The following is a 27134-nucleotide window of genomic DNA, read 5'->3' on the forward strand; positions in this document are numbered from 1 at the left end:
TTTGGTTTTAGAATGTCCTCTTCTCCTGTCGAACTTAGCTAGCCAAGTGGCGCGAAGATGTCCATCTTCACCTAACGCAGAGAACGGAAAACTCCAAAACTCCCGATAAACGTTGAATAATCTGATAAAACTATATTGAAAAAACATACTTTACGATGATATTATCACATGTAGCAAATAAAATCAAAGCCGGAGATATTAGCCGTCTATACCGAACGCTTTTCAGAAGCCAATGCTGATGTCCTTCCCGCGCCTTGGTAGACAAAGGAAATTGTGGTCACGTCATTCCAAGAGCTCTTGTTCGACCTCAGATCAAGCTAGACACCCCATTCCACCTCCCACTGCCTGTTGACATCTAGTGGAAGGCGTATGGAGTGCATGTATATCCATAGATTTCAAGCAATTGAATAGGAAGGCCCTGGAACAGAGCCTCGATTTCAGAGTTTTCACTTCCTGTTAGGAAGTTTGCTGCAAAATGAGTTCTGTTTTACTCACAGATATAATTCAAACGCTTTTAGAAACTTGAGAGTGTTTTCTATCCAATAGTAATAATAATATGCATATTGTACGATCTAGAATAGAGTATGAGGCAGTTTAATTTGGGCACGATTTTTTACAAAGTGGAAACAGCGCCCCCATATTGACAAGAAGTTTTAACATCTGTTTTCCCTCCAATCTCCAGGGATGGACCAAACTCTGTCCCTCCTCCTTGTTTTCTCAGGTAAGTGTTAATTTCTGTACGTGTGTGTTCATGTGCGTCTGTGGGTGTTTTTTATTTGCACTCTCATAATGTTGGTTTGTTCTCCACAGGGCTGTCCATCCTCCTCTCATAATGTTGGTTTGTTCTCCACAGGGCTGTCCATCCTCCCCTCATAATGTTGGTTTGTTCTCCACAGGGCTGTCCATCCTCCCCTCATAATGTTGGTTTGTTCTCCACAGGGCTGTCCATCCTCCTCTCATAATGTTGGTTTGTTCTCCACAGGGCTGTCCATCCTCCCCTCATAATGTTGGTTTGTTCTCCACAGGGCTGTCCATCCTCCACTCATAATGTTGGTTTGTTCTCCACAGGGCTGTCCATCCTCCCCTCATAATGTTGGTTTGTTCTCCACAGGGCTGTCCATCCTCCCCTCATAATGTTGGTTTGTTCTCCACAGGACTGTCCATCCTCCTCTCATAATGTTGGTTTGTTCTCCACAGGGCTGTCCATCCTCCACTCATAATGTTGGTTTGTTCTCCACAGGGCTGTCCATCCTCCCTTCATAATGTTGGTTTGTTCTCCACAGGGCTGTCCATCCTCCCCTCATAATGTTGCTTTGTTCTCCACAGGGCTGTCCATCCTCCTGTCATAATGTTGGTTTGTTCTCCACAGGGCTGTCCATCCTCCCCTCATAATGTTGGTTTGTTCTCCACAGGGCTGTCCATCCTCCTCTCATAATGTTGGTTTGTTCTCCACAGGGCTGTCCATCCTCCTCTCATAATGTTGGTTTGTTCTCCACAGGGCTGTCCATCCTCCCCTCATGCCTCCCTCATCAGTTCCACTTTGTGAACATGAAAAAGACCTGGACTGAAGCTCAGAATATCTGCAGACAGAACTACACTGACCTGGCCACCATAGATGAGGACATGGCAGATATGAAGAAGCTCAACAACACAATAGCAGATAGATGGAGTGAATCAGCCTGGATAGGGCTGTATAACAACGTCTGGAGGTGGTCTCTGGGAGACAGCGAGTTAGAGGGGAATGGGTTTTGGGATGATCATCAACCAAATAATGATCCCAACAACAATGAGTCCTGTGTGTATATGTTGCTAAATGCGACTTGGCAAAATTTAGACTGTAGCAAAAAAATTTATTTTGTCTGCTATGATGGTGAGTTCCCCTGACCATTTCCTCATCAATCAACGATGTTGTCATATACCAAATAATTTTATTCAGATACGAGATTTACATGTATTTATTTAAAAAAAAACTATTTATAAACATTCATCTGTATTTGTATTTTGTTATCTCTTATTTCTTTCAAATAGACAAAAATGCGACCAATAAGTACATTCTCATCAGGGAATATAAGACTTGGAGTGAAGCTCAGAGCTACTGTCGGGGGAAACACACAGACCTGGCCAGTGTGAGGAACACAACAGAGAGGTACGCCATCAAGACTATCTTACCTAACATCACTGCTATCTACAGAGTGTGGATTGGCCTGAATAAATCTCTTGGAGTCTGGAGGTGGTCTGACCAGAGTGGATTCTCTTTCAAGAGCTGGGAAACATTCAAGGCAAACATGGGAGTTGGGAGTTATCAGGACGGAAAGTTCTGTGTTGAAGTTACTTTCTCTTCTGGAAAGTGGAAATATCAGGATTGTACCACCAACTCTAATTTTATCTGCTATGACGGTGAGCCTCTGACCAACACTTTAAATCCTCAATATAGACTTACGTTTAACATTTGGTTTTACCGTAACGTTGTGATGAGAAGGACTGAACATTAATGTACAACGACGTAGGTCTTAGAATCAAAGTGAACTTAATATATTAACAATTATCATGAGTCTCTGTATCCCCCTCTTCTTCCTCCAGATGAACTGGTCCTGGTCTCAGAGAACAAGACGTGGTCAGAAGCCCTGTGGCACTGCAGAGACCTGGACATGGAGCTGGTGTCTGCCCACAACCAGAGCATCCAGCACTGGGTCCAACAGAGAGCCAAGAAGGCCTCCACTCCCTTTGTCTGGCTGGGCCTGAGGTACACCTGCACCCTGGACTTTTGGTTCTGGGTCAACGGAGAAGAGTCCTGCTACCACAACTGGGCCGGCGGGGAGGGCTACGACACCATCAAGGAGCAGTGTGGGAACACGGGGGCCATACAGAGAGACGGGGGACAGTGGGTCGGCAAGTCTGAGACTGAGAGATTCAACTTCATCTGCAGCAACAGTACTGGTGAGATGTGAACTCTTTCTTTTGATGTGTTGAACCTCTCTACACCTCTACCCCTCTCTACACCTCTACCCCTCTCTACACCTCTACCCCTCTCTACACCTCTACCCCTCTCTCTCTACACCTCTACCCCTCTCTACACCTCTACCCCTATCTACACCTCTACCCCTCTCTCTCTACCTACCCCTCTCTTTCTACCTACCCCTCTCTACACCTCTACCCCTCTCTACACCTCTACCCCTCTCTACACCTCTACCCCTCTCTACACCTCTACCCCTCTCTCTCTACACCTCTACCCCTCTCTACACCTCTACCCCTATCTACACCTCTACCCCTCTCTCTCTACCTACCCCTCTCTTTCTACCTACCCCTCTCTACACCTCTACCCCTCTCTACACCTCTACCCCTCTCTACACCTCTACCCCTCTCTACACCTCTACCCCTCTCTACACCTCTACCCCTCTCTACACCTCTACCCCTCTCTACCTACCCCCCTCTACACCTCTACCCCCCTCTACACCTCTACCCCCCTCTACACCTCTACCCCTCTCTACCTACCCCTCTCTACACCTTTACCCCTCTTTACCTACCCCTCTCTACACCTCTACCCCTCTCTATATCTCTACCCCTCTCTACCTCTACCCCTCTCTACCTACACCTCTACCCCTCTCTACACCTCTACCCCTCTCTATACCTCTACCCCTCTCTACCTACCCCTGTCTACACCTCTACCCCTCTCTACACCTCTACCCCTTTCTACACCTCTACCCCTCTCTATACCTCTACCCCTCTCTCTCTACCTACCCCTCTCTAGACCTCTACCCCTCTGTCTCTTTCTCTCACTCACTCTAACAACAGTAAACATTACACTCATTACACTCCTCTATCTCTCTATTTTGCAAATGTATTTCCTGATATTCTTTTCACAGTATTATATTTCCTTTATGCTCTAATCTAGATTACTAGAACCAGACCCTGTTCTGTAGACCAGATGAACACTACAGTCCAGAATGTTCCAGACCCTGTTCTGTAGACCAGCTGAACACTACAGTCCAACACGTTGTTCCAGACCCTGCTCTGTAGACCAGATGAACACTACAGTCCAGAATGTTCCAGATATACTCAGATTTACATTATATAAGGTGATGGATGCAGGATATTTTCAATAATATACATTTTTTATGGTCATATTTTGTTTGAATATTGTAACACACTGTTACTGTTTCCATATTTATTATAGTACCTGTTGATAATATCGATATCATGCTGTTACTGTTTCCATTGTGTATGTTTCTTAAAAACACTAATAATCAGATAAAAACACTAACATTTTACGGTCTTTTGAGTTGTTTACTGCTCTATCAAGTGATAAATAATAATATTAACAATAATCACCTTTTAGGAGACACTTTTATCTGAAGTGATTTATGTTCATGTATAGACTTTACATAGGGGTGGTCCCAGGAATCAAACCCACAGTTCTGGCATTGCAAGCACCCTGCTCTACCAACCATAGCCACAGGAAGTAGTTTGGGTTGAGGGTGGGTGCTGCAATGTTTTGGTGACGGGTCACAACTTATTTCTAAGTGAAAACTGAAATTCATTCCTTTATAGTAGACACTCTTAATCAGATCAACTTACAGTAGTGAATGTAATCATTTAATACATTTTGTTTACTGGTCCCACGTGGGAATCGAACACACACACCTAGCGTTGAAAACACCATGCCCTACCAACTGAGCCACATCACCACAAACCGCTTGATGCCTCAATGTCCTCAATTACTGGATTGTGTTGTTATTTATGGTGATGGAAAGTCTACAGGTACAAACCTAGATGACCAGCCTCTGTACAATACACTAATGTACATTTACAGTGAGTGGTTTGTAAGGATGGTCAGTTAATACTGCACAGAAAGTGGTTGATTTCCATGTTATTTGATCAATAAAAATATTTAATTTGGCGTGGATGTGTCTTCGCCCATAATTGTGGACCTTTTGGTGTAAATGTTGAGTGAGGAGAGAGTTTTGTTCTTTCTGGATTCCATTAGAATGACATCACAGATAAAGGAACAGGGTTTTGTTCTTTCTGGATTCCATTAGAATGACATCACAGATAAAGGAACAGGGTTTTGTTCTTTCTGGATTCCATTAGAATGACATCACAGATAAAGGAACAGGGTTTTGTTCTTTCTGGATTCCATTAGAATGACATCACAGATAAAGGAACAGGGTTTTGTTCTTTCTGGATCCCATTAGAATGACATCACAGATAAAGGAACAGGGTTTTGTTCTTTCTGGATCCCATTAGAATGACATCACAGATAAAGGAACAGGGTTTTGTTCTTTCTGGATTCCATTAGAATGACATCACAGATAAAGGAACAGGGTTTTGTTCTTTCTGGATCCCATTAGAATGACATCACAGATAAAGGAACAGGGTTTTGTTCTTTCTGGATCCCATTAGAATGACATCACAGATAAAGGAACAGGGTTTTGTTTTTTCTGGATTCCATTAGAATGACATCACAGATAAAGGAACAGGGTTTTGTTCTTTCTGGATTCCATTAGAATGACATCACAGATAAAGGGACAGGGTTTTGTTCTTTCTGGATTCCATTAGAATGACATCACAGATAAAGGAACAGGGTTTTGTTCTTTCTGGATTCTATTAGAATGACATCACAGATAAAGGGACAGGGTTTTGTTCTTTCTGGATTCCATTAGAATGACATCACAGATAAAGGAACAGGGGTTTTGTTCTTTCTGGATTCCATTAGAATGACATCACATATAAAGGGACAGGGTTTTGTTCTTTCTGGATTCCATTAGAATGACATCACAGATAAAGGGACAGGGTTTTGTTCTTTCTGGATTCCATTAGAATGACATCACAGATAAAGGAACAGGGTTTTGTTCTTTCTGCATTCCATTAGAACGACATCACAGAGAAAGGGACAGGGTTTTGTTCTTTCTGGAGTCCATTAGAATGACATTACAGAGAAAGGGACAGGGTTTTGTTCTTTCTGGATTCCATTAGAATGACATCACAGATAAAGGAACAGGGTTTTGTTCTTTCTGGATTCCATTAGATTGACATCACATATAAAGGGATAGGGTTTTGTTCTTTCTGGATTCCATTAGAATGACATCACAGATAAAGGGACAGGGTTTTGTTCTTTCTGGATTCCATTAGAATGACATCACAGATAAAGGGACAGGGTTTTGTTCTTTCTGGATCCCATTAGAATGTCATCACAGATAAAGGGACAGGGTTTTGTTCTTTCTGGATTCCATTAGAATGACATCACAGATAAAGGAACAGGGTTTTGTTCTTTCTGGATTCCATTAGAATGACATCACAGATAAAGGGACAGTGTTTTGTTCTTTCTGGATCCCATTAGAATGACATCACAGATAAAGGGTCAGGGTTTTGTTCTTTCTGGATTCCATTAGAATGACATCACAGATAAAGGGTCAGGGTTTTGTTCTTTCTGGATCCCATTAGAATGACATCACAGATAAAGGGAGAGGGTTTTGTTATTTCTGGATTCCATTAGAATGACATCACATATAAAGGGACAGGGTTTTGTTCTTTCTGGATCCCATTAGAATGACATCACAGATAAAGGAACAGGGTTTTGTTCTTTCTGGATTCCATTAGAATGACATCACAGATAAAGGAACAGGGTTTTGTTCTTTCTGGATTCCATTAGAATGACATCACAGATAAAGGGACAGGGTTTTGTTCTTTCTGGATCCCATTAGAATGACATCACATGTAAAGGGACAGGGTTTTGTTCTTTCTGGATTCCATTAGAATGACATCACAGATAAAGGGACATGGTTTTGTTCTTTCTGGATTCCATTAGAATGACATCACAGATAAACGGACAGGGTGTTGTTCTTTCTGGATTCCATTAGAATGACATCACAGATAAAGGGACATGGTTTTGTTCTTTCTGGATTCCATTAGAATGACATCACAGATAAAGGGACAGGGTTTTGTTCTTTCTGGATTCCATTAGAATGACATCACAGATAAAGGGACAGGGTTTTGTTCTTTCTGGATTCCATTAGAATGACATCACATGTAAAGGGACAGGGTTTTGTTCTTTCTGGATTCCATTAGAATGACATCACATGTAAAGCGACAGGGTTTTGTTCTTTCTGGATTCCATTAGAATGACATCACAGATAAAGGGACAGGGTTTTGTTCTTTCTGGATTCCATTAGAATGACATCACAGATAAAGGGACATGGTTTTGTTCTTTCTGGATCCCATTAGAATGACATCACATGTAAAGGGACAGGGTTTTGTTCTTTCTGGATCCCATTAGAATGACATCACATGTAAAGGGACAGGGTTTTGTTCTTTCTGGATTCCATTAGAATGACATCACAGATAAAGGAACAGGGCAACAAGTCTTACAATTCCAACTGTTGAATCCTGAAAAACAGTGTAATTATATATACAACTACCTTTTTTGCCAAAGTAGAGATGCTGAAAAATGTTTTGTTAATGATGTTTTATTTTGATTTGTAAGGGGGTGACAACAACCTCAGCACCTCTACTTCCTGCGGCTATGCTGCCAACTAAGCTACATTTACACTGTTACTGTTTACATAGTTACAATTACATTTTATAAAGAATATTTGTCATAGATGTTAATATTTAAGTTGAACTTCTAGTTTGTTTGTTACAGTTAATTTGGAGTTCAACAAACACTTATGTTATTTCATTTTAATGATTAACTTGTGTTTTTAAACAGTTAATGTATTAGTTATTTGATTTATCAATAATGTAATTGTGTGATACTTATTTGGAGGATATGCCAAATGTGATTCTTCGTAGTGGTGGAAAGTCTATATCCAACTAATCGATTGTTACGTTCCTCAGCTAGAAAAACAAATGATGTCACTCAAACAGAAGGGAGAACTAACAAAGTCACTGACAAACCATCAAATGGAACAGGTGGGTGTTTAGGACGGGTTCTGAAAGACACTCATGGCGGTGTCCACTGAAAGTTGACTATCAATAACAACTGGAACCTATAACAGACCCTCCATGAGCGCCCACTAAATTTGCCCAAGAAGAGGCAAACAAAATAAAAACCCACCAAACTTAAAGACAGGAAGCAAACCTAAAAGTGGAGCAACAAGAAAACAGGGAAGATCAGATAAAGATAGTTTTTCTAGAAATAACATAGAGAACAAACTAAATAGAACCTGGGCCAGCCACTCTTAAATAGAACCTGGGCCAGCCACTCTTAAATAGAACCTGGGCCAGCCACTCTTAAATAGAACCTGGGCCAGCCACTCTTAAATAGAACCTGGGCCAGTCACTCTTAAATAGAACCTGGGCCAGCCACTCTTAAATAGAACCTGGGCCAGTCACTCTTAAATAGAACCTGGGCCAGCCACTCTTAAATAGAACCTGGGCCAGCCACTCTTAAATAGAACCTGGGCCAGCCACTCTAAAATAGAACCTGGGCCAGCCACTCTTAAATAGAACCTGGGCCAGCCACTCTTAAATAGAACCTGGGCCAGCCACTCTAAAATAGAACCTGGGCCAGCCACTCTTAAATAGAACCTGGGCCAGCCACTCTAAAATAGAACCTGGGCCAGCCACTCTTAAATAGAACCTGGGCCAGCCACTCTTAAATAGAACCTGGGCCAGCCACTCTTAAATAGAACCTGGGCCAGCCACTCTTAAATAGAACCTCGGCCAGCCACTCTTAAATAGAACCTGGGCCAGCCACTCTTAAATAGAACCTGGGCCAGCCACTCTTAAATAGAACCTGGGCCAGCCACTCTTAAATAGAACCTGGGCCAGCCACTCTTAAATAGAACCTGGGCCAGCCACTCTTAAATAGAACCTGGGCCAGCCACTCTTAAATAGAACCTGGGCCAGTCACTCTTAAATAGAACCTGGGCCAGCCACTCTTAAATAGAACCTGGGCCAGTCACTCTTAAATAGAACCTGGGCCAGCCACTCTTAAATAGAACCTGGGCCAGCCACTCTTAAATAGAACCTGGGCCAGCCACTCTAAAATAGAACCTGGGCCAGCCACTCTTAAATAGAACCTGGGCCAGCCACTCTTAAATAGAACCTGGGCCAGTCACTCTTAAATAGAACCTGGGCCAGCCACTCTTAAATAGAACCTGGGCCAGCCACTCTAAAATAGAACCTGGGCCAGCCACTCTTAAATAGAACCTGGGCCATCCACTCTTAAATAGAACCTGGGCCATCCACTCTAAAATAGAACCTGGGCCATCCACTCTTAAATAGAACCTGGGCCATCCACTCTTAAATAGAACCTGGGCCATCCACTCTAAAATAGAACCTGGGCCATCCAATCTTAAATAGAACCTGGGCCATCCACTCTTAAATAGAACCTGGGCCATCCAGTCTTAAATAGCACTGGGCCAGCACAGCTGAAACACCTTCCCACTAACGAGATGGACAAGAAAGCACAGATGTAACACGTACTAACGAGGTGACACCAATCGGTGCGCCCAACGTGCTAATGTGCTAAAGTCCAAACTCGAAACTCGAAAATCCAAAGCCTATAATATGATTAGAATGCCTTAGTTGCAAAACATCTATATTGTATTACTTGTGATGAATTCAAATTGCTAATGTTCATCCTAATTAGTATTGGATCACATGTTTACTGTTTACATGATGTGAAAATATACACTGTGCTTATGTTGTTTTTTAATGTTAATTTGTTGACTGAATTTAATTGGATTGATTGATTTATATTTGAATAAAGTTTATTTAGTTTCAGAGTGGACTGATTGTAAACCGTGGATCTGTTTTTCTAGGATCTGAAGCCAGGTCCAACAACAACAGAGACAGTGTTCCTACTGACTAACGGATGATCTGAGGTCAGGTCTAACATCCTATATACAACAGTAGACAGTGTCCCTCTTGACTTACTGATGATCTGAGGTCAGGTCTAACATCCTGTATACAACAGTAGACAGTGGTCCTACTGACTAACGGATGATCTGAGGTCAGGTCTAACATCCTGTATACAACAGTAGACAGTGTCCCTCTTGACTTACTGATGATCTGAGGTCAGGTCTAACACCCTGTATACAACAGTAGACAGTGTCCCTAATGACTTACTGATGATCTGAGGTCAGGTCTAACATCATGTATACAACAGTAGACAGTGTCCCTATTGACTTACTGATGATCTGAGGTCAGGTCTAACATCCTTATCAAAATCCATTCTATTCTTTCCTCTGTTTCTTGAAATAAGAATTAAACAAAAAACTAAACAAACCAGAGGCCTTTTCATAACTTTATTGATTTTTTGACTCTGTAAAGGATGAATGTACCATTGTCAAATAGTGAAAGGGGCAATCTGCAGTTCAATCAATAACAAAGTGTAAACCCCACCACTGTTTTGGGAAAATCTTTAGGATGGAGATAGAGCAATGTAACCACTCTCAAATTAACAGACAGAACAACATATAAAAGGACAGACCATCCATGATATCAACATTATAGTTTAAACTATGTTTCTGAGACTAAACAGGATGACCATCCATGATATCAACATTATAGTTTAAACTATGTTTCTGAGACTAAACAGGGTGACTATCCATGATATCAACATTATAGTTTAAACTATGTTTCTGAGACTATACAGGATGACTATCCATGATATCAACATTATAGTTTAAACTATGTTTCTGAGACTAAACAGGATGACCATCCATGATATCAACATTATAGTTTAAACTATGTTTCTGAGACTAAACAGGATGACCAACCATGATATCAACATTATAGTTTAAACTATGTTTCTGAGACTATACAGGATGACTATCCATGATATCAACATTATAGTTTAAACTATGTTTCTGAGACTAAACAGGATGACCATCCATGATATCAACATTATAGTTTAAACTATGTTTCTGAGACTAAACAGGATGACCAACCATGATATCAACATTATAGTTTAAACTATGTTTCTGAGACTATACAGGATGACTATCCATGATATCAACATTATAGTTTAAACTATGTTTCTGAGACTATACAGGATGACCATCCATGATATCAACATTATAGTTTAAACTATGTTTCTGAGACTATACAGGATGACCATCCATGATATCAACATTATAGTTTAAACTATGTTTCTGAGACTATACAGGATGACCATCCATGATATCAACATTATAGTTTAAACTATGTTTCTGAGATTATACAGGATGACCATCCATGATATCAACATTATAGTTTAAACTATGTTTTTGAGGCTAAACAGTGTTTGTTTACAATTACATAGTTTACAAACAATAGAATAAAACAAGTTTATATGTTGGGTTCTGATGGGAAATGACATCTGAATTAAGCTCATGAGAGATTTATAAGTCATATACTTCAAGAATGAACATACGTTGATTAAAAATTCTAAAACGGATGCCCGTGTCACAGATTGCCCCTTTAAATGAAGACTCCACCACCAACACCAGAACAGATACAATCATTTAAATGTTACACACTAGTATCATAGAAAAATGACTTGTTGGTACAATATATTTAAAACAACTTAGAACAACTCAAAAGACCTTAAAATATTTTTGTAATGGAAAGCAATTAACGGTCTAGATAAAATAATGAATGAGTGAAATAGACTCTGGAAACAGTAACAGCAAGTTGCAATAGAAAATAAATAAAACAACGGAGTGTTCAGACCTACTAAAAGTTCACCTTTAACATTCATTAACATCAACATATTATACTTAAAGTACACGTATATACTTATATACATTTATTATACTTATAAACTTATATTATACTCTTGTAATGTGTTGTTATCATACCATACTGTCATTGTTTCCATATTTACTTACTATATTAATCAAAAATAAATAAAACAACTGAATATTGAGAACAACTTAAAGTTAACGTTTAACATTCAATAACATCAACAAGTATAGTAAGTAAATATGAAAACAACAGTGTGGTATGATAATATTACAAGAGTATAACATAAAACATGTCATTATAAAATCCTGTGTTCATCTCCTTATTTAATATCAAATAAGAGTTCAAGATAAAGTTAAGAAAATATTTACTAAATAAACTAAAGCAAAAATAGTAAAATAAGAGTAAAAAGTAACACAATAAAAATAACAATAACGAGGCTATATACAAGGTGTTCCTGTACCGAGTCAATGTGCAGGGTAGAGGTTAGTCTAGATATTTAGTACATTTAGGCGGGTTTATTACCAACCAGTAATAAAACAACAGCAAAATGTTATAAAATCAAATAACATGTTAAAATATACAAATATTGAAAACATGTCACAATAATCCAGTGAGCTCTATGTAACTCTATGTTTTATATCCAGAGATTTCTATGTAGCTCTATGTTTTCTATCCAGAGAGCTCTATGTAGCTCTATGTTTTCTATCCAGAGAGCTCTATGTAGCTCTATGTTTTATTTCCAGTGAGCTCTATGTTTTATTTAGAGAGCTCTATGTATCTCTATGTTGTATTTCCAGTAGCTCCAACAGTATCGGGACAGTGACACTATGTGTGTTCTTCTGGCTCTGTACTCCAGCACTTTGGATCTTAAATAATACAATGACTATGAGGTTAAAGTGCAGACAGTCAGTATTTTCATCCATATTGGGTGAACCACACTTTTTGTACATAGTCTCCCCATTTTAGGGGTCAAATGTATTTGGGAAAATTAACTTCCATGTGGACCTCTTAGTGCACGGATCCCGTTAACAGGATCAAAATCAACATCCTCCGGTGACGCTGGAGCACGCCAAATTCAAATTACAAAATTGTAATATTAAATATGGTAATTTCCACAATGGTACTCTAATATCAAAATAAATGTTCTATTTTAAGATGGAGAATACAATGTTCAATAGGGAAGATAAATAACGAAGAGCGCGCACCTCATTCACTCACGGAACAAGACTACATTTCTAATAAGAGACACCTTGGAAAAACTACAAATACTCGCTCATTTTTCAAACAACAAGCCTGAAATCCTTTCTAAAGACATACGAACTGCAATCTGGGAGCTATTCATTTGTATATCCCGTAGACAAGCATTGAAATGGACTGTGACCTCAATATTTTTTTTTTTACGGATGGATTATCCTCTGGTTTTCGCCTGCCATATCAGTTCTGTTATACTCACAGACATTATTTTAACAGTTTTAGAAACGACAGAGTGTTTTCTATTCAATGCTACCAATTATATATGCCTATCCTAGCTTCTGGGCCTGAGTAACAGGCCGTTTATATTGGGCACGTCATTCATCCGAACTTCCGAACACCTAGCCCTCAGAGGTTGTATTTGAAGTAGTAAAATGTTAAGTGTTTGATCCCATTTTCATAGCACTCAATGAGGACATCAAATAGTTTCTGTTCTTTTTTTTTCTATTTTTATCCCATTTTCGTGTTATCCAATCGCTAGTAATTACTATCTTGTCTCATCGCTACAACCCCCGTACGGGCTCAGGAGAGAAGAAGGTCGAAAGTCATGCGTCCTCCGAAGCACAACCCAACCAAGCCGCACTGCTTCTTAACACAGCGTGCCTCCAACCCGGAAGCCAGCCACACAAATGTGTCGGAGGAAACACCGCGTACCCGGCCCCCTTGGTTAGCGCTCACTGCGCCCGGCCCGCCACAGGAGTCGCTGGAGCGCAATGAGACAAGGATATCCCTACCGGCCAAACCCTCCCTAACCCGGACAACGCTATGCCAATTGTGCGTTGCCCCACGGACCTCCCGGTCGCGGCCGGCTGCGATAGAGCCTGGGCGCGAACCCAGAGACTCTGGTGGTGCAGCTAGCACTGCAATGCAGTGCCCTAGACCACTGCGCCACCCGGGAGGCCCCCAGTTTCTGTTCTTTTGAGTGTTGTTTCCTTTGGTTACTGCTGGAGGGCACCCGTACCTTGTTTTCTATTATTTCTGATTGGTTTCACCTGGGTTTAATTACCCTCTCTGTTCACTTGGTTGCCCTGCTATTCAGGTTTCTGGATCCTTGCTTAGGTCTCATGTCTTGTTAGAATGCCCTTGTGCTGTTACCTTGTTTATTTGAAAACTCAAAGTAAAGTTCTTGATTTACCCCTACCTCTGCTTGCGGTGTTTCTCTGCGCCTGGGTTCGATAATTCTTCGTACAAGAATTATTGTCAAGAAATTGGAGGCATACATTTCATACCCCTTAAAAATGCTAAACTCCATTGTTATTGTAATGGTGAGAGGTTAGCATGTCTTGGGGGTATGATATTTGTGCGTCTAACTTTCTCACTCAAACAATATTCAAGATTGATTCAAGATTATCCGTATTAATGGTAGCATCTATGTTAATGTAGAAGTGTTTCAAAACATATCATAATCTTATTTACAATAAACGTTACTCCAAAATGACACTGTACATTATTTACTATTCATTTCTTTTGGGAACAAAATAATCTGAAACAATCAAAACAAACAGCAAATGCACCCAACAGGTTTGTAAAGTCCAAAGCAGGATGTAATAATTTTGTGCTATGAATATGGGACCAAAAACTTAACTGACTACTTGCTAAACATATTACTAAATGTGTCTCGATATGTTTGGTCCCCTAAAATGGGAGGGACTATGTACAAGAAGTGCTGTAAGAGCTGTAACGGTTCACTCAGTATGAAAAAACCCTCAAATTAAAGCTGACAGTTTGCACTTCAAACTGAATCATTTCAAATCCAAAGTGCTGGAGTTGAGAGCCAAAACAACTAAACATTTGTCCCAATACTTTTGGAGCTCACTGTAAATAAATACAAATATATTTTAAAATAATATGTATCCGTCACCTTGTATGATGTAAATCTGAGTATAACTGGAACTTTCTGGGCTGTAGTGTTCAGATGGTCCACAGAACAGGGTCTGGAACAATGTGTTGGACTGTAGTGTTCAGCTGGTCTACAGAGCAGGGTCTGGAACAATGTGTTGGGCTGTAGTGTTCAGCTGGTCTACAGAGCAGGGTCTGGAACATTCTGGACTGTAGTGTTCAGCTGGTCTACAGAACAGGGTCTGGAACAATGTGTTGGACTGTAGTGTTCAGCTGGTCTACAGAGCAGGGTCTGGAACAATGTGTTGGGCTGTAGTGTTCAGCTGGTCTACAGAACAGGGTCTGGAACAATGTGTTGGACTGTAGTGTTCAGCTGGTCCAGAGAACAGGGTCTGGTTCTAGTAATCTGGATTAGAGATCAAAGGAAATAATACTGTAAGAGAATATCATGAAAAACATTTCACATGAGAGAGAACATCAGGAAATACATTTCAAAAGAGAGCGAAAGAGAGAGATTGATATAGAGAAAAAGAATGAGAGAGAGCGAGAGAGTTTCAGGAAATATATTTGATGAGAGAGAGAGAGAGAGAGAGAGAGAGATAGAAAGACAGAAAGATGGTAGAAAGGAGATGGTTGCAATCTAGGTTAGAGAGCTGGTAGTCCCATCCTCCAAACTACCAGGTGTGAAACAGGGAAGAGACTCAGGGTGTATGCTAATTTGATATAGAGCAGACCTATCTCACTCTAAGGCTAGCCGTCCCGCTAGCGACACCAGTCGACAACATCCATTGAAATTTAAGGGCAATTCAAATAAATAATCGTAATATTAAACGTTTGTGAACGTACAAGTATTTTATATAATTTAAAAGCGTAACTTCTTGTTAATCTAACTACTACAATAGTCTTTACAGCAAAAGCATACCATGCGATTATCTGAGGACAGCGCCCCACATCAAAATATATTTTAACCAGCACAGGCGTCACAAAATCACAAACAGCGATTAAGTAAATCACTTACTTTTGAAAATCTTCCTCTGTTTGCAATCCCAACAGTCCCAGCTACAACATCAATGGTCATTTTGTTCGATAAATAAGAGCTTGGGTCCTCAAAAAAAAAAAATTCTGTTTGGTTTTTCTTCAGATTTTTGCCTGCCATTTCAATTCTGTCATGGTCTCAGACATTATTTTAACAGTTTTAGAAACATCAAAGTGTTTCCTATCCAATGCTACCAATGCTAATTACATGCATTTCCTGGCTTCTGGGCCTAAGTAACAGGCAGTTTACTTTGGGCACGTCAGTCAGACGGAAATTCAGGAAACTAGACACTAGCCCTATTTAAATGAATCAAAAGAGGAACATTTTATATTTGGGAAGCATTTCAAAAGGAAATGATCTCAACAGAGAACATTGTCTTCCTGTGTGCTACCTACAGTGCCTTCGGAAAGTATTCAGACCCCTAGACTTTTAAACATTTTGGTACGTTACAGCCTTTTTCTAAAATTGATTAAATTAAACCTTTAATCAAAACTATGAAATAACAAATATGAAATCACCAAAAAGTGTTCAACAAATCAAAAAATATTTTAGATTTTAGATTCTTTAAAGTAGCCACCCTTTGCCTTGATGACAGCTTTGCAAACTATTGGCATTTTCTCAACCAACTTCATGAGGTAGTCACCTGGAATGCATTTCAAGTAACAGGTGTGTTACTTGTTAAAAGTTATTTTGTGGAATATCTTTCATTCTTAAAGAGCCAATCAGTTGTGTTGTGACAAGGTAGGGGTGGTATACAGAATATAGCCCAATTTGGCAAAAGACCAAGGCCATATTATGGCCAGAACAGCTCAAAAAAGCAAAGAGAAATGACAGTCCATCATTACTTTAAGACATGAAGGTCAGTCAATTCTGAAAATGTCAAGAACTTTGAACGTTTCTTCAAGGCAGATGCAAAAAACCATCAAGCACAATAATGAAACTGGTTCTCATGAGGACCGCCACAGGAAAGGAAGACCTAGAGTTACCTCTGCTGCAGAGGATAAGTTCATTAGAGTTACCAGCCTCAGAAATTACAGCCCAAATAAATGTTTCACAGAGTTCAAGTAACAGACACATCTCAACATCAACTGTTCAGAGGAGGCTGTGTGAATCAACCCTTCATGGTTGAATTGCTGCAAAGAAACCACTACTAAAGGACACCAATAAGAAGAAAATACTTGCTGTGGCCAAGAAACACGAGCAATGGACATTAGACCGGCGGAAATCTGTCCTTTGGTCTGATGAGTCCAAATTTGAGATTTTTGGTTCCAACTGCCGTGTCTTTGTGAGACTGGATGATCTTCGCTTCCCACCGCGAAGCATGGAGGAGGAGGTGTGATGCTGTGGGGGTGCTATGCTGGTGACACTGTCTGTGATTTATTTAGAATTCAAGGCACACTTAACCAGCATGGTAAAGTTGCATTCTGCAGTGATATGCCATTGCACCTGGTTGCGCTTAGTGGGACTATCATTTGTTTTTCAACAGGACAATGGCCCAACACACCTCCAGGCTGTGTACGGGCTATTTGACCAAGAAGGAGAGTGATGGAGTGCTGCATCAGATGACCTGGCCTCCACAATCACCCAACCTCAACCCAATTGAGATGGTTTGCGATAAATTTGACTGCAGGGTGAAGGAAAAACAGCCAACAAGTGCTCAGCATAAGAGTGCGCAAAGCTATCATTACGGCAAAGGGTCTATTTTGATTTGTTTAACACTTTTTTTGGTTACTACATGAATCCATATGTGTTATTTCATAGTAGTGATGTCTTCACTATTATTCTACAATGTAGAAAGTAGTAAAATAAAGAAAAATCCTTGAATGAGTAGGTGTGTCCAAAATTCTGACTGGTACTCTAGATCTTCTGCACAGATTCTGCCAGACCTGTGACCTGACAGACCTGTGACCTGACAGACCTGGGCCCTGACAGACCTGGCCCCTGACAGACCTGGGCCCTGACAGACCTGGGCCCTGACAGACCTGGGCCCTGACAGACCTGGGCCCTGACAGACCTGGGACCTGACAGACCTGGGACCTGACAGACCTGTGACCTGACAGACCTGTGACCTGACAGACCTGTGACCTGACAGACCTGTGACCTGACAGACCTGTGACTTGACAGACCTGTGACCTGACAGACCTGGGCCCTGACAGACCTGTGACCTGACAGACCTGGGACCTGACAGACCTGGGACCTGACAGACCTGTGACCTGACAGACCTGTGACCTGACAGACCTGTAACCTGACAGACCTGTAACCTGACAGACCTGGGCCCTGACAGACCTGTGACCTGACAGACCTGTGACCTTCTGACAGAACTGGGCCCTGACAGACCTGTGACCTCCTGATAGACCTGGGCCCTGACAGACCTGCGACCTGATAGACCTGGGCCCTGATAAACCTGGGCCCTGACAGACCTGGGCCCTGACAGACCTGTGACCTGATAGACCTGGGCCCTGACAGACCTGTGACCTGACAGACCTGTGACCTGACAGACCTGTGACCTGACAGACCTGTGACCTGACAGACCTGGGCCCTGACAGACCTGTGACCTCCTGATAGACCTGGGCCCTGATAGACCAGGGCCCTGACAGACCTGGGCCCTGACAGACCTGTGACCTGACAGACCTGTGACCTGACAGACCTGTGACCTGACAGACCTGTGACCTGACAGACCTGGGCCCTGACAGACCTGGGCCCTGACAGACCTGTGACCTTCTGACAGAACTGGGCCCTGACAGACCTGTGACCTCCTGATAGACCTGGGCCCTGACAGACCTGTGACCTGACAGACCTGGGCCCTGACAGACCTGGGCCCTGACAGACCTGTGACCTGACAGACCTGGGCCCTGACAGACCTGTGACCTGACAGACCTGTGACCTGACAGACCTGTGACCTGACAGACCTGTGACCTGACAGACCTGTGACCTGACAGACCTGGGCCCTGACAGACCTGGGACCTGACAGACCTGGGACCTGACAGACCTGGGACCTGACAGACCTGGGACCTGACAGACCTGTGACCTGACAGACCTGTGACTTGACAGACCTGTGACCTGACAGACCTGGGCCCTGACAGACCTGGGACCTGACAGACCTGGGACCTGACAGACCTGGGACCTGACAGACCTGTGACCTGACAGACCTGTGACCTGACAGACCTGTAACCTGACAGACCTGTAACCTGACAGACCTGGGCCCTGACAGACCTGTGACCTGACAGACCTGTGACCTTCTGACAGAACTGGGCCCTGACAGACCTGTGACCTCCTGATAGACCTGGGCCCTGACAGACCTGGGCCCTGACAGACCTGGGCCCTGACAGACCTGGGCCCTGACAGACCTGGGCCCTGACAGACCTGTGACCTGACAGACCTGTGACCTGACAGACCTGTGACCTGACAGACCTGTGACCTGACAGACCTGTGACCTGACAGACCTGGGCCCTGACAGACCTGTGACCTGATAGACCTGGGCCCTGACAGACCTGTGACCTGATAGACCTGGGCCCTGACAGACCTGTGACCTGACAGACCTGTGACCTGACAGACCTGTGACCTGACAGACCTGGGCCCTGACAGACCTGGGCCCTGACAGACCTGGGCCCTGACAGACCTGTGACCTTCTGACAGAACTGGGCCCTGACAGACCTGTGACCTCCTGATAGACCTGGGCCCTGACAGACCTGTGACCTGACAGACCTGGGCCCTGACAGACCTGGGCCCTGACAGACCTGTGACCTGACAGACCTGGGCCCTGACAGACCTGTGACCTGACAGACCTGTGACCTGACAGACCTGTGACCTGGGCCCTGACATACCTATGACCTCCTGATAGACCTGGGCCCTGACAGACCTGTGACCTGATAGACCTGGGCCCTGATAGACCTGGGCCCTGATAGACCTGTGACCTGATAGACCTTGGCCCTGACAGACCTGTGACCTGACAGACCTGGGCCCTGACAGACCTGTGACCTGACAGACCTGGGACCCGACAGTAAATCTCAGAAAGACAAAAATAATAATATTCCAAAAAAGGCCCACAAATACAAATTCCATCTAGACACCGTTGCTCTAGAGCGCAGAAAACGATACCTACCTCAGCCTGAACATCATCAACACAGGTAACTTCTACAAAGATGTGGATGATATGAGAGGCAAGAATGGCCTTCTACGTCATCAAAAGGAACATACAATTTGACATCCCAATCTGGCTAAAAATACTAGAATCAGTTATAAAATCCATTGTCCTTATGCTGGTCTGGGGTCCCCTCACCAACCAAGAACTCACAAAATGAGACAACCACCAAATTGAGACTGTATGTAGAATTATGCAATAACACCCTCAGTGTACAACATAAAACAAAGCCATCACTTACAATGAAATTAACCTAGACAAGAGTTCCCTAAGCAAGCTGGTTCCCTAAGCAAGCACAAAAAGACCCCAAGGAGCCCCAGGACACAATTAGACCCAATCAAATCATGAGAAAACTAAAAGATAATTACTTGACACATTGGAAAGAATTTACCAAATAGCAGAGCAAACTAGAATGATATTTGTCCCTAAACAGAGAGTACACAGTGGCAGAATACCTGCTTACTGTGACTGACCTAAGAATTAAGGAAAGCTTTGATTATGTACAGACTCAGTGAGCATAGCCTGGCTATTGAGAGCGGCCACCATAGGCAGACTTTGGTCTGAAGAGAAGACAAGCTACTGCCCACAAAATTAGGTGGAAACAGAGCTGCACTTCCTGACCCCCTGTCAAATGTATGTCCATATCAAAGACACATAGAGAGATAATCAGGAAATAGATATGATAGGAGACAGAGTATGAGCTAGAAAAATGACAAAGTAAAATGTAATTTATTTTAATAATAACTCAAAAAGACAGCATCCAAAGAGATCAAATCTCACCATCACTGTTGCTGCAGACTAAGTTGAATCGCTTAGTCGACCCACTGTCCCCTGACTCAAAATCTCACCATCAGAGAGGTGAAGGGAGAGAGGGGTAGGTAAAGGGAGAGAGAGAGGGGTAGAGGTGTAGAGAGGGGTAGAGGTGTAGAGAGGGGTAGAGGTGTAGAGAGGGGTAGAGGTGTAGAGAGGGGTAGAGAGGGGTAGAGAGGGGTAGAGAGGGGTAGAGGTGTAGAGAGGGGTAGGTAGAGAGAGAGGTTCAACACATCAAAAGAAAGAGATCACATCTCACCAGTACTGTTGCTGCAGATGAAGTTGAATCTCTCAGTCTCAGACTTGCCGACCCACTGTCCCCCGTCTCTCTGTATGGCCCCCGTGTTCCCACACTGCTCCTCAATGGTGTCGTAGCCCTCCCCGCCGGCCCAGTTGTGGTAGCAGGACTCTTCTCCATTGACCCAGAACCAGAAGTCCAGGGTGCAGGTGTACCTCAGGCCCAGCCAGACGAAGGGAGTGGAGGCCTTCTTGGCTCTCTGTTGGACCCAGTGCTGGATGCTCTGGTTGTGGGCAGACACCAGCTCCATGTCCAGGTCTCTGCAGTGCCACAGGGCTTCTGACCACGTCTTGTTCTCTGAGACCAGGACCAGCTCATCTGGAGGAAGAAGAGGGGGACACAGAGACTCATGATAATTGTTAATATATTAAGTTCACTTTGATTCTAAGACCTACGCCATTGTACATTAATGTTCAGTCCTTCTCATCACAACGTTACGGTAAAACCAAATGTTAAACGTAAGTCTATATTGAGGATTTAAAGTGTTGGTCAGAGGCTCACCGTCATAGCAGATAAAATTAGAGTTGGTGGTACAATCCTGATATTTCCACTTTCCAGAAGGGAAAGTAACTTCACCACAGAACTCTCCGTCCTGATAACTCCCATCTGCCATGTTTTCCTTGAATGTTTCCCAGCTCTTGAAAGAGGAGCCACTCTGGTCGGACCACCTCCAGACGCCAAGAGATTTATTCAGGCCAATCCACACTCTGTAGATATCAGTGACGTCAGGTAAGATACTCTTGATGGCGTCCATCTCTGTTGTGTTCCTCACACTGGCCAGGTCTGTGTGGTGTCGCTGACAATAGCTGTGAGCATCACTCCAAGACTTAGGTACAATGATGAGAATGTACTTATTGGTCGCATTTTTGTCTATTTGAGAGAAAAAAAAAGATTTTATAAAATACAAATACAGATTAATGTCTGTAAATATATATTTTTTTAAATAAATAAAATATGAATCTCTTATCTGAATAAAATGATTTGGTATATGACAACATCGTTGATTGATGAGGAAATGGACAGGGGAACTCACCATCATAGCAGACAAAATGAAATGTTTTTTCACAGTCGTAATTTTGCCAAGTCGCATTTAGCAACATATACACACATAACCTTTTTTGGGAGGGATCATTATTTGGATGATTGAGATCCCAAAACCCGTTCCCCTCTAACTCTCTGTCTCCCAGAGACCACCTCCAGACGTTGTTATACAGCCCTATCCAGGCTGATTCTATCCATCTATCTGCTATTGTGTTGTTGAGCTTCTTCATATCTGCCATGTCATCATCTATGGTGGCCAGGTCAGTGTAGTTCTTTGTGCAGATACTCTGAGCTTCAGTCCAGGACTTAGTCAAGTTCACAAAGTGGAACTGATGAGGGAAGGATGAGGGGAGGATGGACATCCCTGTGGAGAACAAACCAACATTATGAGGAGAGGATGGACAGCCCTGTGGAGAACAAACCAACATTATGAGGGGAGGATGGACAGCCCTGTGGAGAACAAACCAACATTATGAGGGGAGGATGGACAGCCCTGTGGAGAACAAACCAACATTATGAGGAGAGGATGGACAGCCCTGTGGAGAACAAACCAACATTATGAGGGGAGGATGGACAGCCCTGTGGAGAACAAACCAACACTATGAGGGGAGGATGTACAGCCCTGTGGAGAACAGACCAACATTATGAGGGGAGGATGGACAGCCCTGTGGAGAACAAACCAACATTATGAGGGGAGGATGTACAGCCCTGTGGAGAACAGACCAACATTATGAGGGGAGGATGGACAGCCCTGTGGAGAACAAACCAACATTATGAGGGGAGGATGTACAGCCCTGTGGAGAACAGACCAACATTATGAGGGGAGGATGGACAGCCCTGTGGAGAACAGACCAACATTATGAGGGGAGGATGTACAGCCCTGTGGAGAACAGACCAACATTATGAGGGGAGGATGGACAGCCCTGTGGAGAACAAACCAACATTATGAGGAGAGGATGGACAGCCCTGTGGAGAACAGACCAACATTATGAGGGGAGGATGGACAGCCCTGTGGAGAACAAACCAACATTATGAGGGGAGGATGGACAGCCCTGTGGAGAACAAACCAACATTATGAGAGGAGGATGGACAGCCCTGTGGAGAACAAACCAACATTATGAGGGGAGGATGGACAGCCCTGTGGAGAACAAACCAACATTATGAGGGGAGTGTCAGGACCCGATGCGAGAAACAGTCACTAATAATCGTCAGAACCCAGAAGATGAGGCAGACACAGCAGTACTAGAGATGGTGGTTTAATTAAAGAACAAAATCTTCAGGCAAAGAAACTAAATCCACAATGTCCAAAAATAAAGCCAAGAGGCACAAAATGGAAATCCTCCAAAGTACAAAAGAAACTCCACAAAGTGGTAAAAAACAGCAGGGAAAAACAAACCTCAAAAGACTACTCAAATAATACACAAGAACTAAACCAGAGAACCTCTGGAAAATCCAACAAGAGAAATATCTGTATAAAACAAGGCTTGGGCTGGGGCTGGGTGCTAACTTACAAACACTGAGCAAGGAACTGAGGAACACACAGGGTTTAAATACTAACAAGGGAATGACCTACAGGTGCAAACAATAATTAGAGCAAGAAAAACAAAAGGTACAAAAAAGGTGCAATGGGGACATCTAGTGACCAAAACCCGAACAGTCTTGGCCAAAACCTGACAGAATCCCCCTCCTAGGAACGGCTCCTGACGTTCCTACCAGCCTTCTCAGGGTGGAGGGTCCTGAACTGACGAATGAGGTCAGGATCCAGTATGTCCTTGGCAGGAACCCAGGAGCGCTCCTCGGGACCGTAGCCTTCCCAGTCCACCAGATACTGCCAGGACCGCTGCACCCGGCGGGAATCCAGTATCCGGTGGACGGTATAAGCCAACTGGCCACCGATGACACGGGGCGGAGGGGGAGGTCTGCCTGCCGGGATAAGGGGAGAAAAAACAACAGGTTTTAATAAAGAAATGTGAAATGTTGGATTGATCTTAAGGGATCTGGGTAAGTGCAGGCGAAAAGTAACGGGATTGACTCTCCTGGCAATCTTAAAGGGACCGATGAACCTCTGGGACAGCTTGCGAGACTCCACCCGTAGTGGTAAGTTCTTAGTTGAGAGCCATACTCTCTGGCCGGGGTACAGGGTAGGACCGGGACGGCGACGTCTGTTGGCTTGTCGTTGGTACTGCTGAGAGGAACGCAGAAGATTAAGACGTGCCTTCTTCCACGTAAGCCGACAGCGTCTGATGAACCTCGAGGCTGAAGGCACTCTGACTTCTGCCTCCTGGTCCGGGAACAATAGAGGCGCATAGCCAAACTGACACTCATGCGGGGATATACCAGTGGAGGAGGAGCACAAGGTGTTGTGCGCGTACTCGGCCCAAACAATGAAGGATGACCATGTGGACGGGTTGTTGGAAACCATGCATCTGAGGGTGGTTTCCAGCTCCTGATTCATCCTCTCAGTTTGGCCATTGGACTCCGGATGGTACCCTGAAGATAAACTGGCCGTGGCCCCTATGAGTTGGCAGAAGGCCTTCCAAAACCTTTAGGCGAACTGGGGACCTCTGTCGGAAACCATATCTTGCGGAATCCCAAAGACTCGGAACACATGGTTAATCATCAACTCAGCTGTTTCCTTGGCAGAAGGTAATTTGGTCAAGGGAACAAACCTGGCCGCCTTAGAAAACCTGTCGATGATGACTAGGATCGTAGTATTACCATGGGACGGAGGAAGGCCAGTAATAAAGTCCAACGAGATATGGGACCAGGGTCGGTGGGGAATAGATAAAGGGTGAAGGAGTCCTTGAGGGCGGAGGTGAGAAGATTTGCCCTGGCAGCACACGGAACAGGCCTTGACGAATGTGGCAACGTCGTCCTTTATGGTGGGCCACCAGAACTTACGCTGGATGAACTCCAAGGTGCGACCTACGCCCGGGTGACAGGTGAGGCGAGAGGAGTGCCCCCACAGAAGGACTTGGGACCTTGCTGCCTTGGGAACAAACAACCGATTGGCCGGACCTCCTCCAGGACCCGGTTCGATGGCTTGAGCTTGTTTCACGGTATCCTCCACTTGCCACGAGATCGGAGCCACGATCTTAGTGGCCGGAAGGACAGTCATGTCAGTATCTTCTCGAATGGCAGGAGAGTAGATTCGTGACAAGGCGTCCGGTTTGAGATTCTTCGACCCGGGTCTATAGGTGAGGATAAACTGAAATCGGCTGAAGAAAAGAGACCATCGAGCTTGTCTGGAGTTCAACCGCTTCGCCTGCTGGATATATTCCAGATTTTTGTGGTCCGTAAGCACTTGAAACGGTTGAGAAGCCCCCTCGAGCCAGTGTCTCCATTCCTTCAATGCCATCTTAACCGCTAGGAGTTCACGATCCCCCACATCGTAATTCCTCTCGGCCGGGGTAAGCCGGTGAGAGAAGAAGGCGCAAGGATGAAGCTTCTTGTCTTCACCCCTCTGAGACAGGACAGCTCCAACCCCAACCTCTGATGCGTCTACCTCCACCACAAAAGGTTCATCCGCCGTTGGTAGTGTCAGGATGGGAGCAGAGAGGATGCGCTGCTTGAGTCCTTGGAAGGCCGTCTCAGCCTCTCTTCCCCACAGAAACCTTGTGTTGCCACCCTTGGTTACAGCTGAGAGAGGGGCTGCCACCGAGCTGAAGTTCTTGATGAACTTGCGATAAAAGTTGGTGAAGCCTAGGAAACGCTGAACTTCCTTAACGGACTTGGGGGTAGGCCAATCCGCTACCGCCCCTACCTTCTTGGGGTCCATCTGGACTCGACCGGGTTCCACTATAAATCCCAGGAATTGTACTCGAGAGGAATGGAATTCACACTTTTCCGGCTTAACGTACAAATGGCTGTCTAGGAGGCGTTTGAGCACTTGTCTGACATGCTTAGTGTGTTCTTGAAGGGAGCTCGAAAAGATGAGGATGTCATCCAAGTAAACAAACACGAAGATGTTAAGCATATCCCTAAGCACATCGTTTATGAGCGCTTGGAACACAGCCGGGGCGTTGGTCAGGCCGAAGGGCATCACCGAGTATTCGTAGTGACCAGTAGGCGTGTTGAAAGCGGTCTTCCACTCGTCCCCGGGTTTGATCCGCACAAGATGGTATGCGTTCCGCAGGTCAAGCTTAGTGAAGACAACTGCTTCCTGGAGCAGCTCAAAGGCTGTGGCCATAAGGGGTTGCAGGTAGCGGTTACGGACGGTTATGGCATTGAGTCCCCGGTAGTCAATGCAAGGTCGTAATCCACCGTCTTTCTTGGCCACAAAGAAAAACCCTGCTCCCGCCGGTGAGGTAGATGGACGCATGAGGCCTGCTGCCAGAGCGTCCTTGATGTAGGTATCCATAGCAGCTCGTTCGGGAGGAGAAAGGGAAAAGATCCGACCCCTGGGAGGGCAGGTCCCCGGAAACAGGTCGATGGTGCAATCGTAAGGTCTATGGGGTGGTAGTTTGGTGGCCCTCTGTTTGCTAAATACCAGTTTGAGGTCATGGTAACACTCGGGAACTCGGGACAGGTCGATGGATTCTAGAGACTCGGAAGGGGAACTCGGGGAACTCGGGAAGATACAAGTGGCTTGGCACGTAGGACCCCACTGCTTGATAGTGCCCACAGACCAGTCGATGTGAGGGTTATGGCTGTGAAGCCAGGGATAACCAAGGACGAGAGGGAACTCGGAACAGGAGATCAGATGAAAGTTCATCACTTCCTGGTGTTGGGAAACTGAAAGTCGCAAGGGGGTAGTTGCACGAGTGACAAATCCAGATCCCAAAGGGCTTCTATCCAACGTAGTAATCCTTATGGGGTCACTTAGAGGTTTAGAAGGAACGCCATTCTCCTTCGCCCAGACCCCATCCATGAAGTTACCTGCGGCTCCAGAGTCTACCAAGGCTTGAAGAGAAAACTCGTGGTCGTCCCAGGAAAGGGTAACTGGAATGAGCAGGCGGGAGTTGGATGGATGGGAGGAGGTTATGTTTCCCGTTACAGTCCTCCCAGGCCTGCACGGGAGAGTGCGTTTCCCTGGAGCCCGGGAC

General features: G+C 44.1%; 2 protein-coding genes across 2 annotated transcripts; one reads left to right on the forward strand and one right to left on the reverse strand.

The window, feature by feature from the left end:
* The first annotated feature begins 684 nt into the window (after positions 1-684).
* LOC129863298 (macrophage mannose receptor 1-like) lies at positions 685-2948 on the forward strand. The gene is made up of 4 exons (XM_055935186.1): positions 685-721; positions 1499-1669; positions 2029-2397; positions 2581-2948. Exons 1-4 carry the CDS (start codon positions 685-687, stop codon positions 2946-2948), a joined length of 945 nt encoding a protein of 314 aa, XP_055791161.1.
* A 7287-nt stretch (positions 2949-10235) lies between these two features.
* On the reverse strand, positions 10236-21911 carry LOC129864181 (macrophage mannose receptor 1-like). The gene is made up of 3 exons (XM_055936866.1): positions 21550-21911; positions 21010-21366; positions 10236-15169 (listed from the first exon to the last, which is right to left on the reverse strand). The coding sequence occupies exons 1-3, from the start codon at positions 21800-21802 to the stop codon at positions 15162-15164; spliced, it is 618 nt and encodes a 205-aa protein (XP_055792841.1). The 5' UTR covers positions 21803-21911; the 3' UTR covers positions 10236-15161.
* Positions 21912-27134: the final 5223 nt, after the last annotated feature.

The sequence above is a fragment of the Salvelinus fontinalis genome, chromosome 10 (assembly GCF_029448725.1).
Source record: "Salvelinus fontinalis isolate EN_2023a chromosome 10, ASM2944872v1, whole genome shotgun sequence".
In the NCBI taxonomy this organism is placed as follows: domain Eukaryota; kingdom Metazoa; phylum Chordata; class Actinopteri; order Salmoniformes; family Salmonidae; genus Salvelinus; species Salvelinus fontinalis.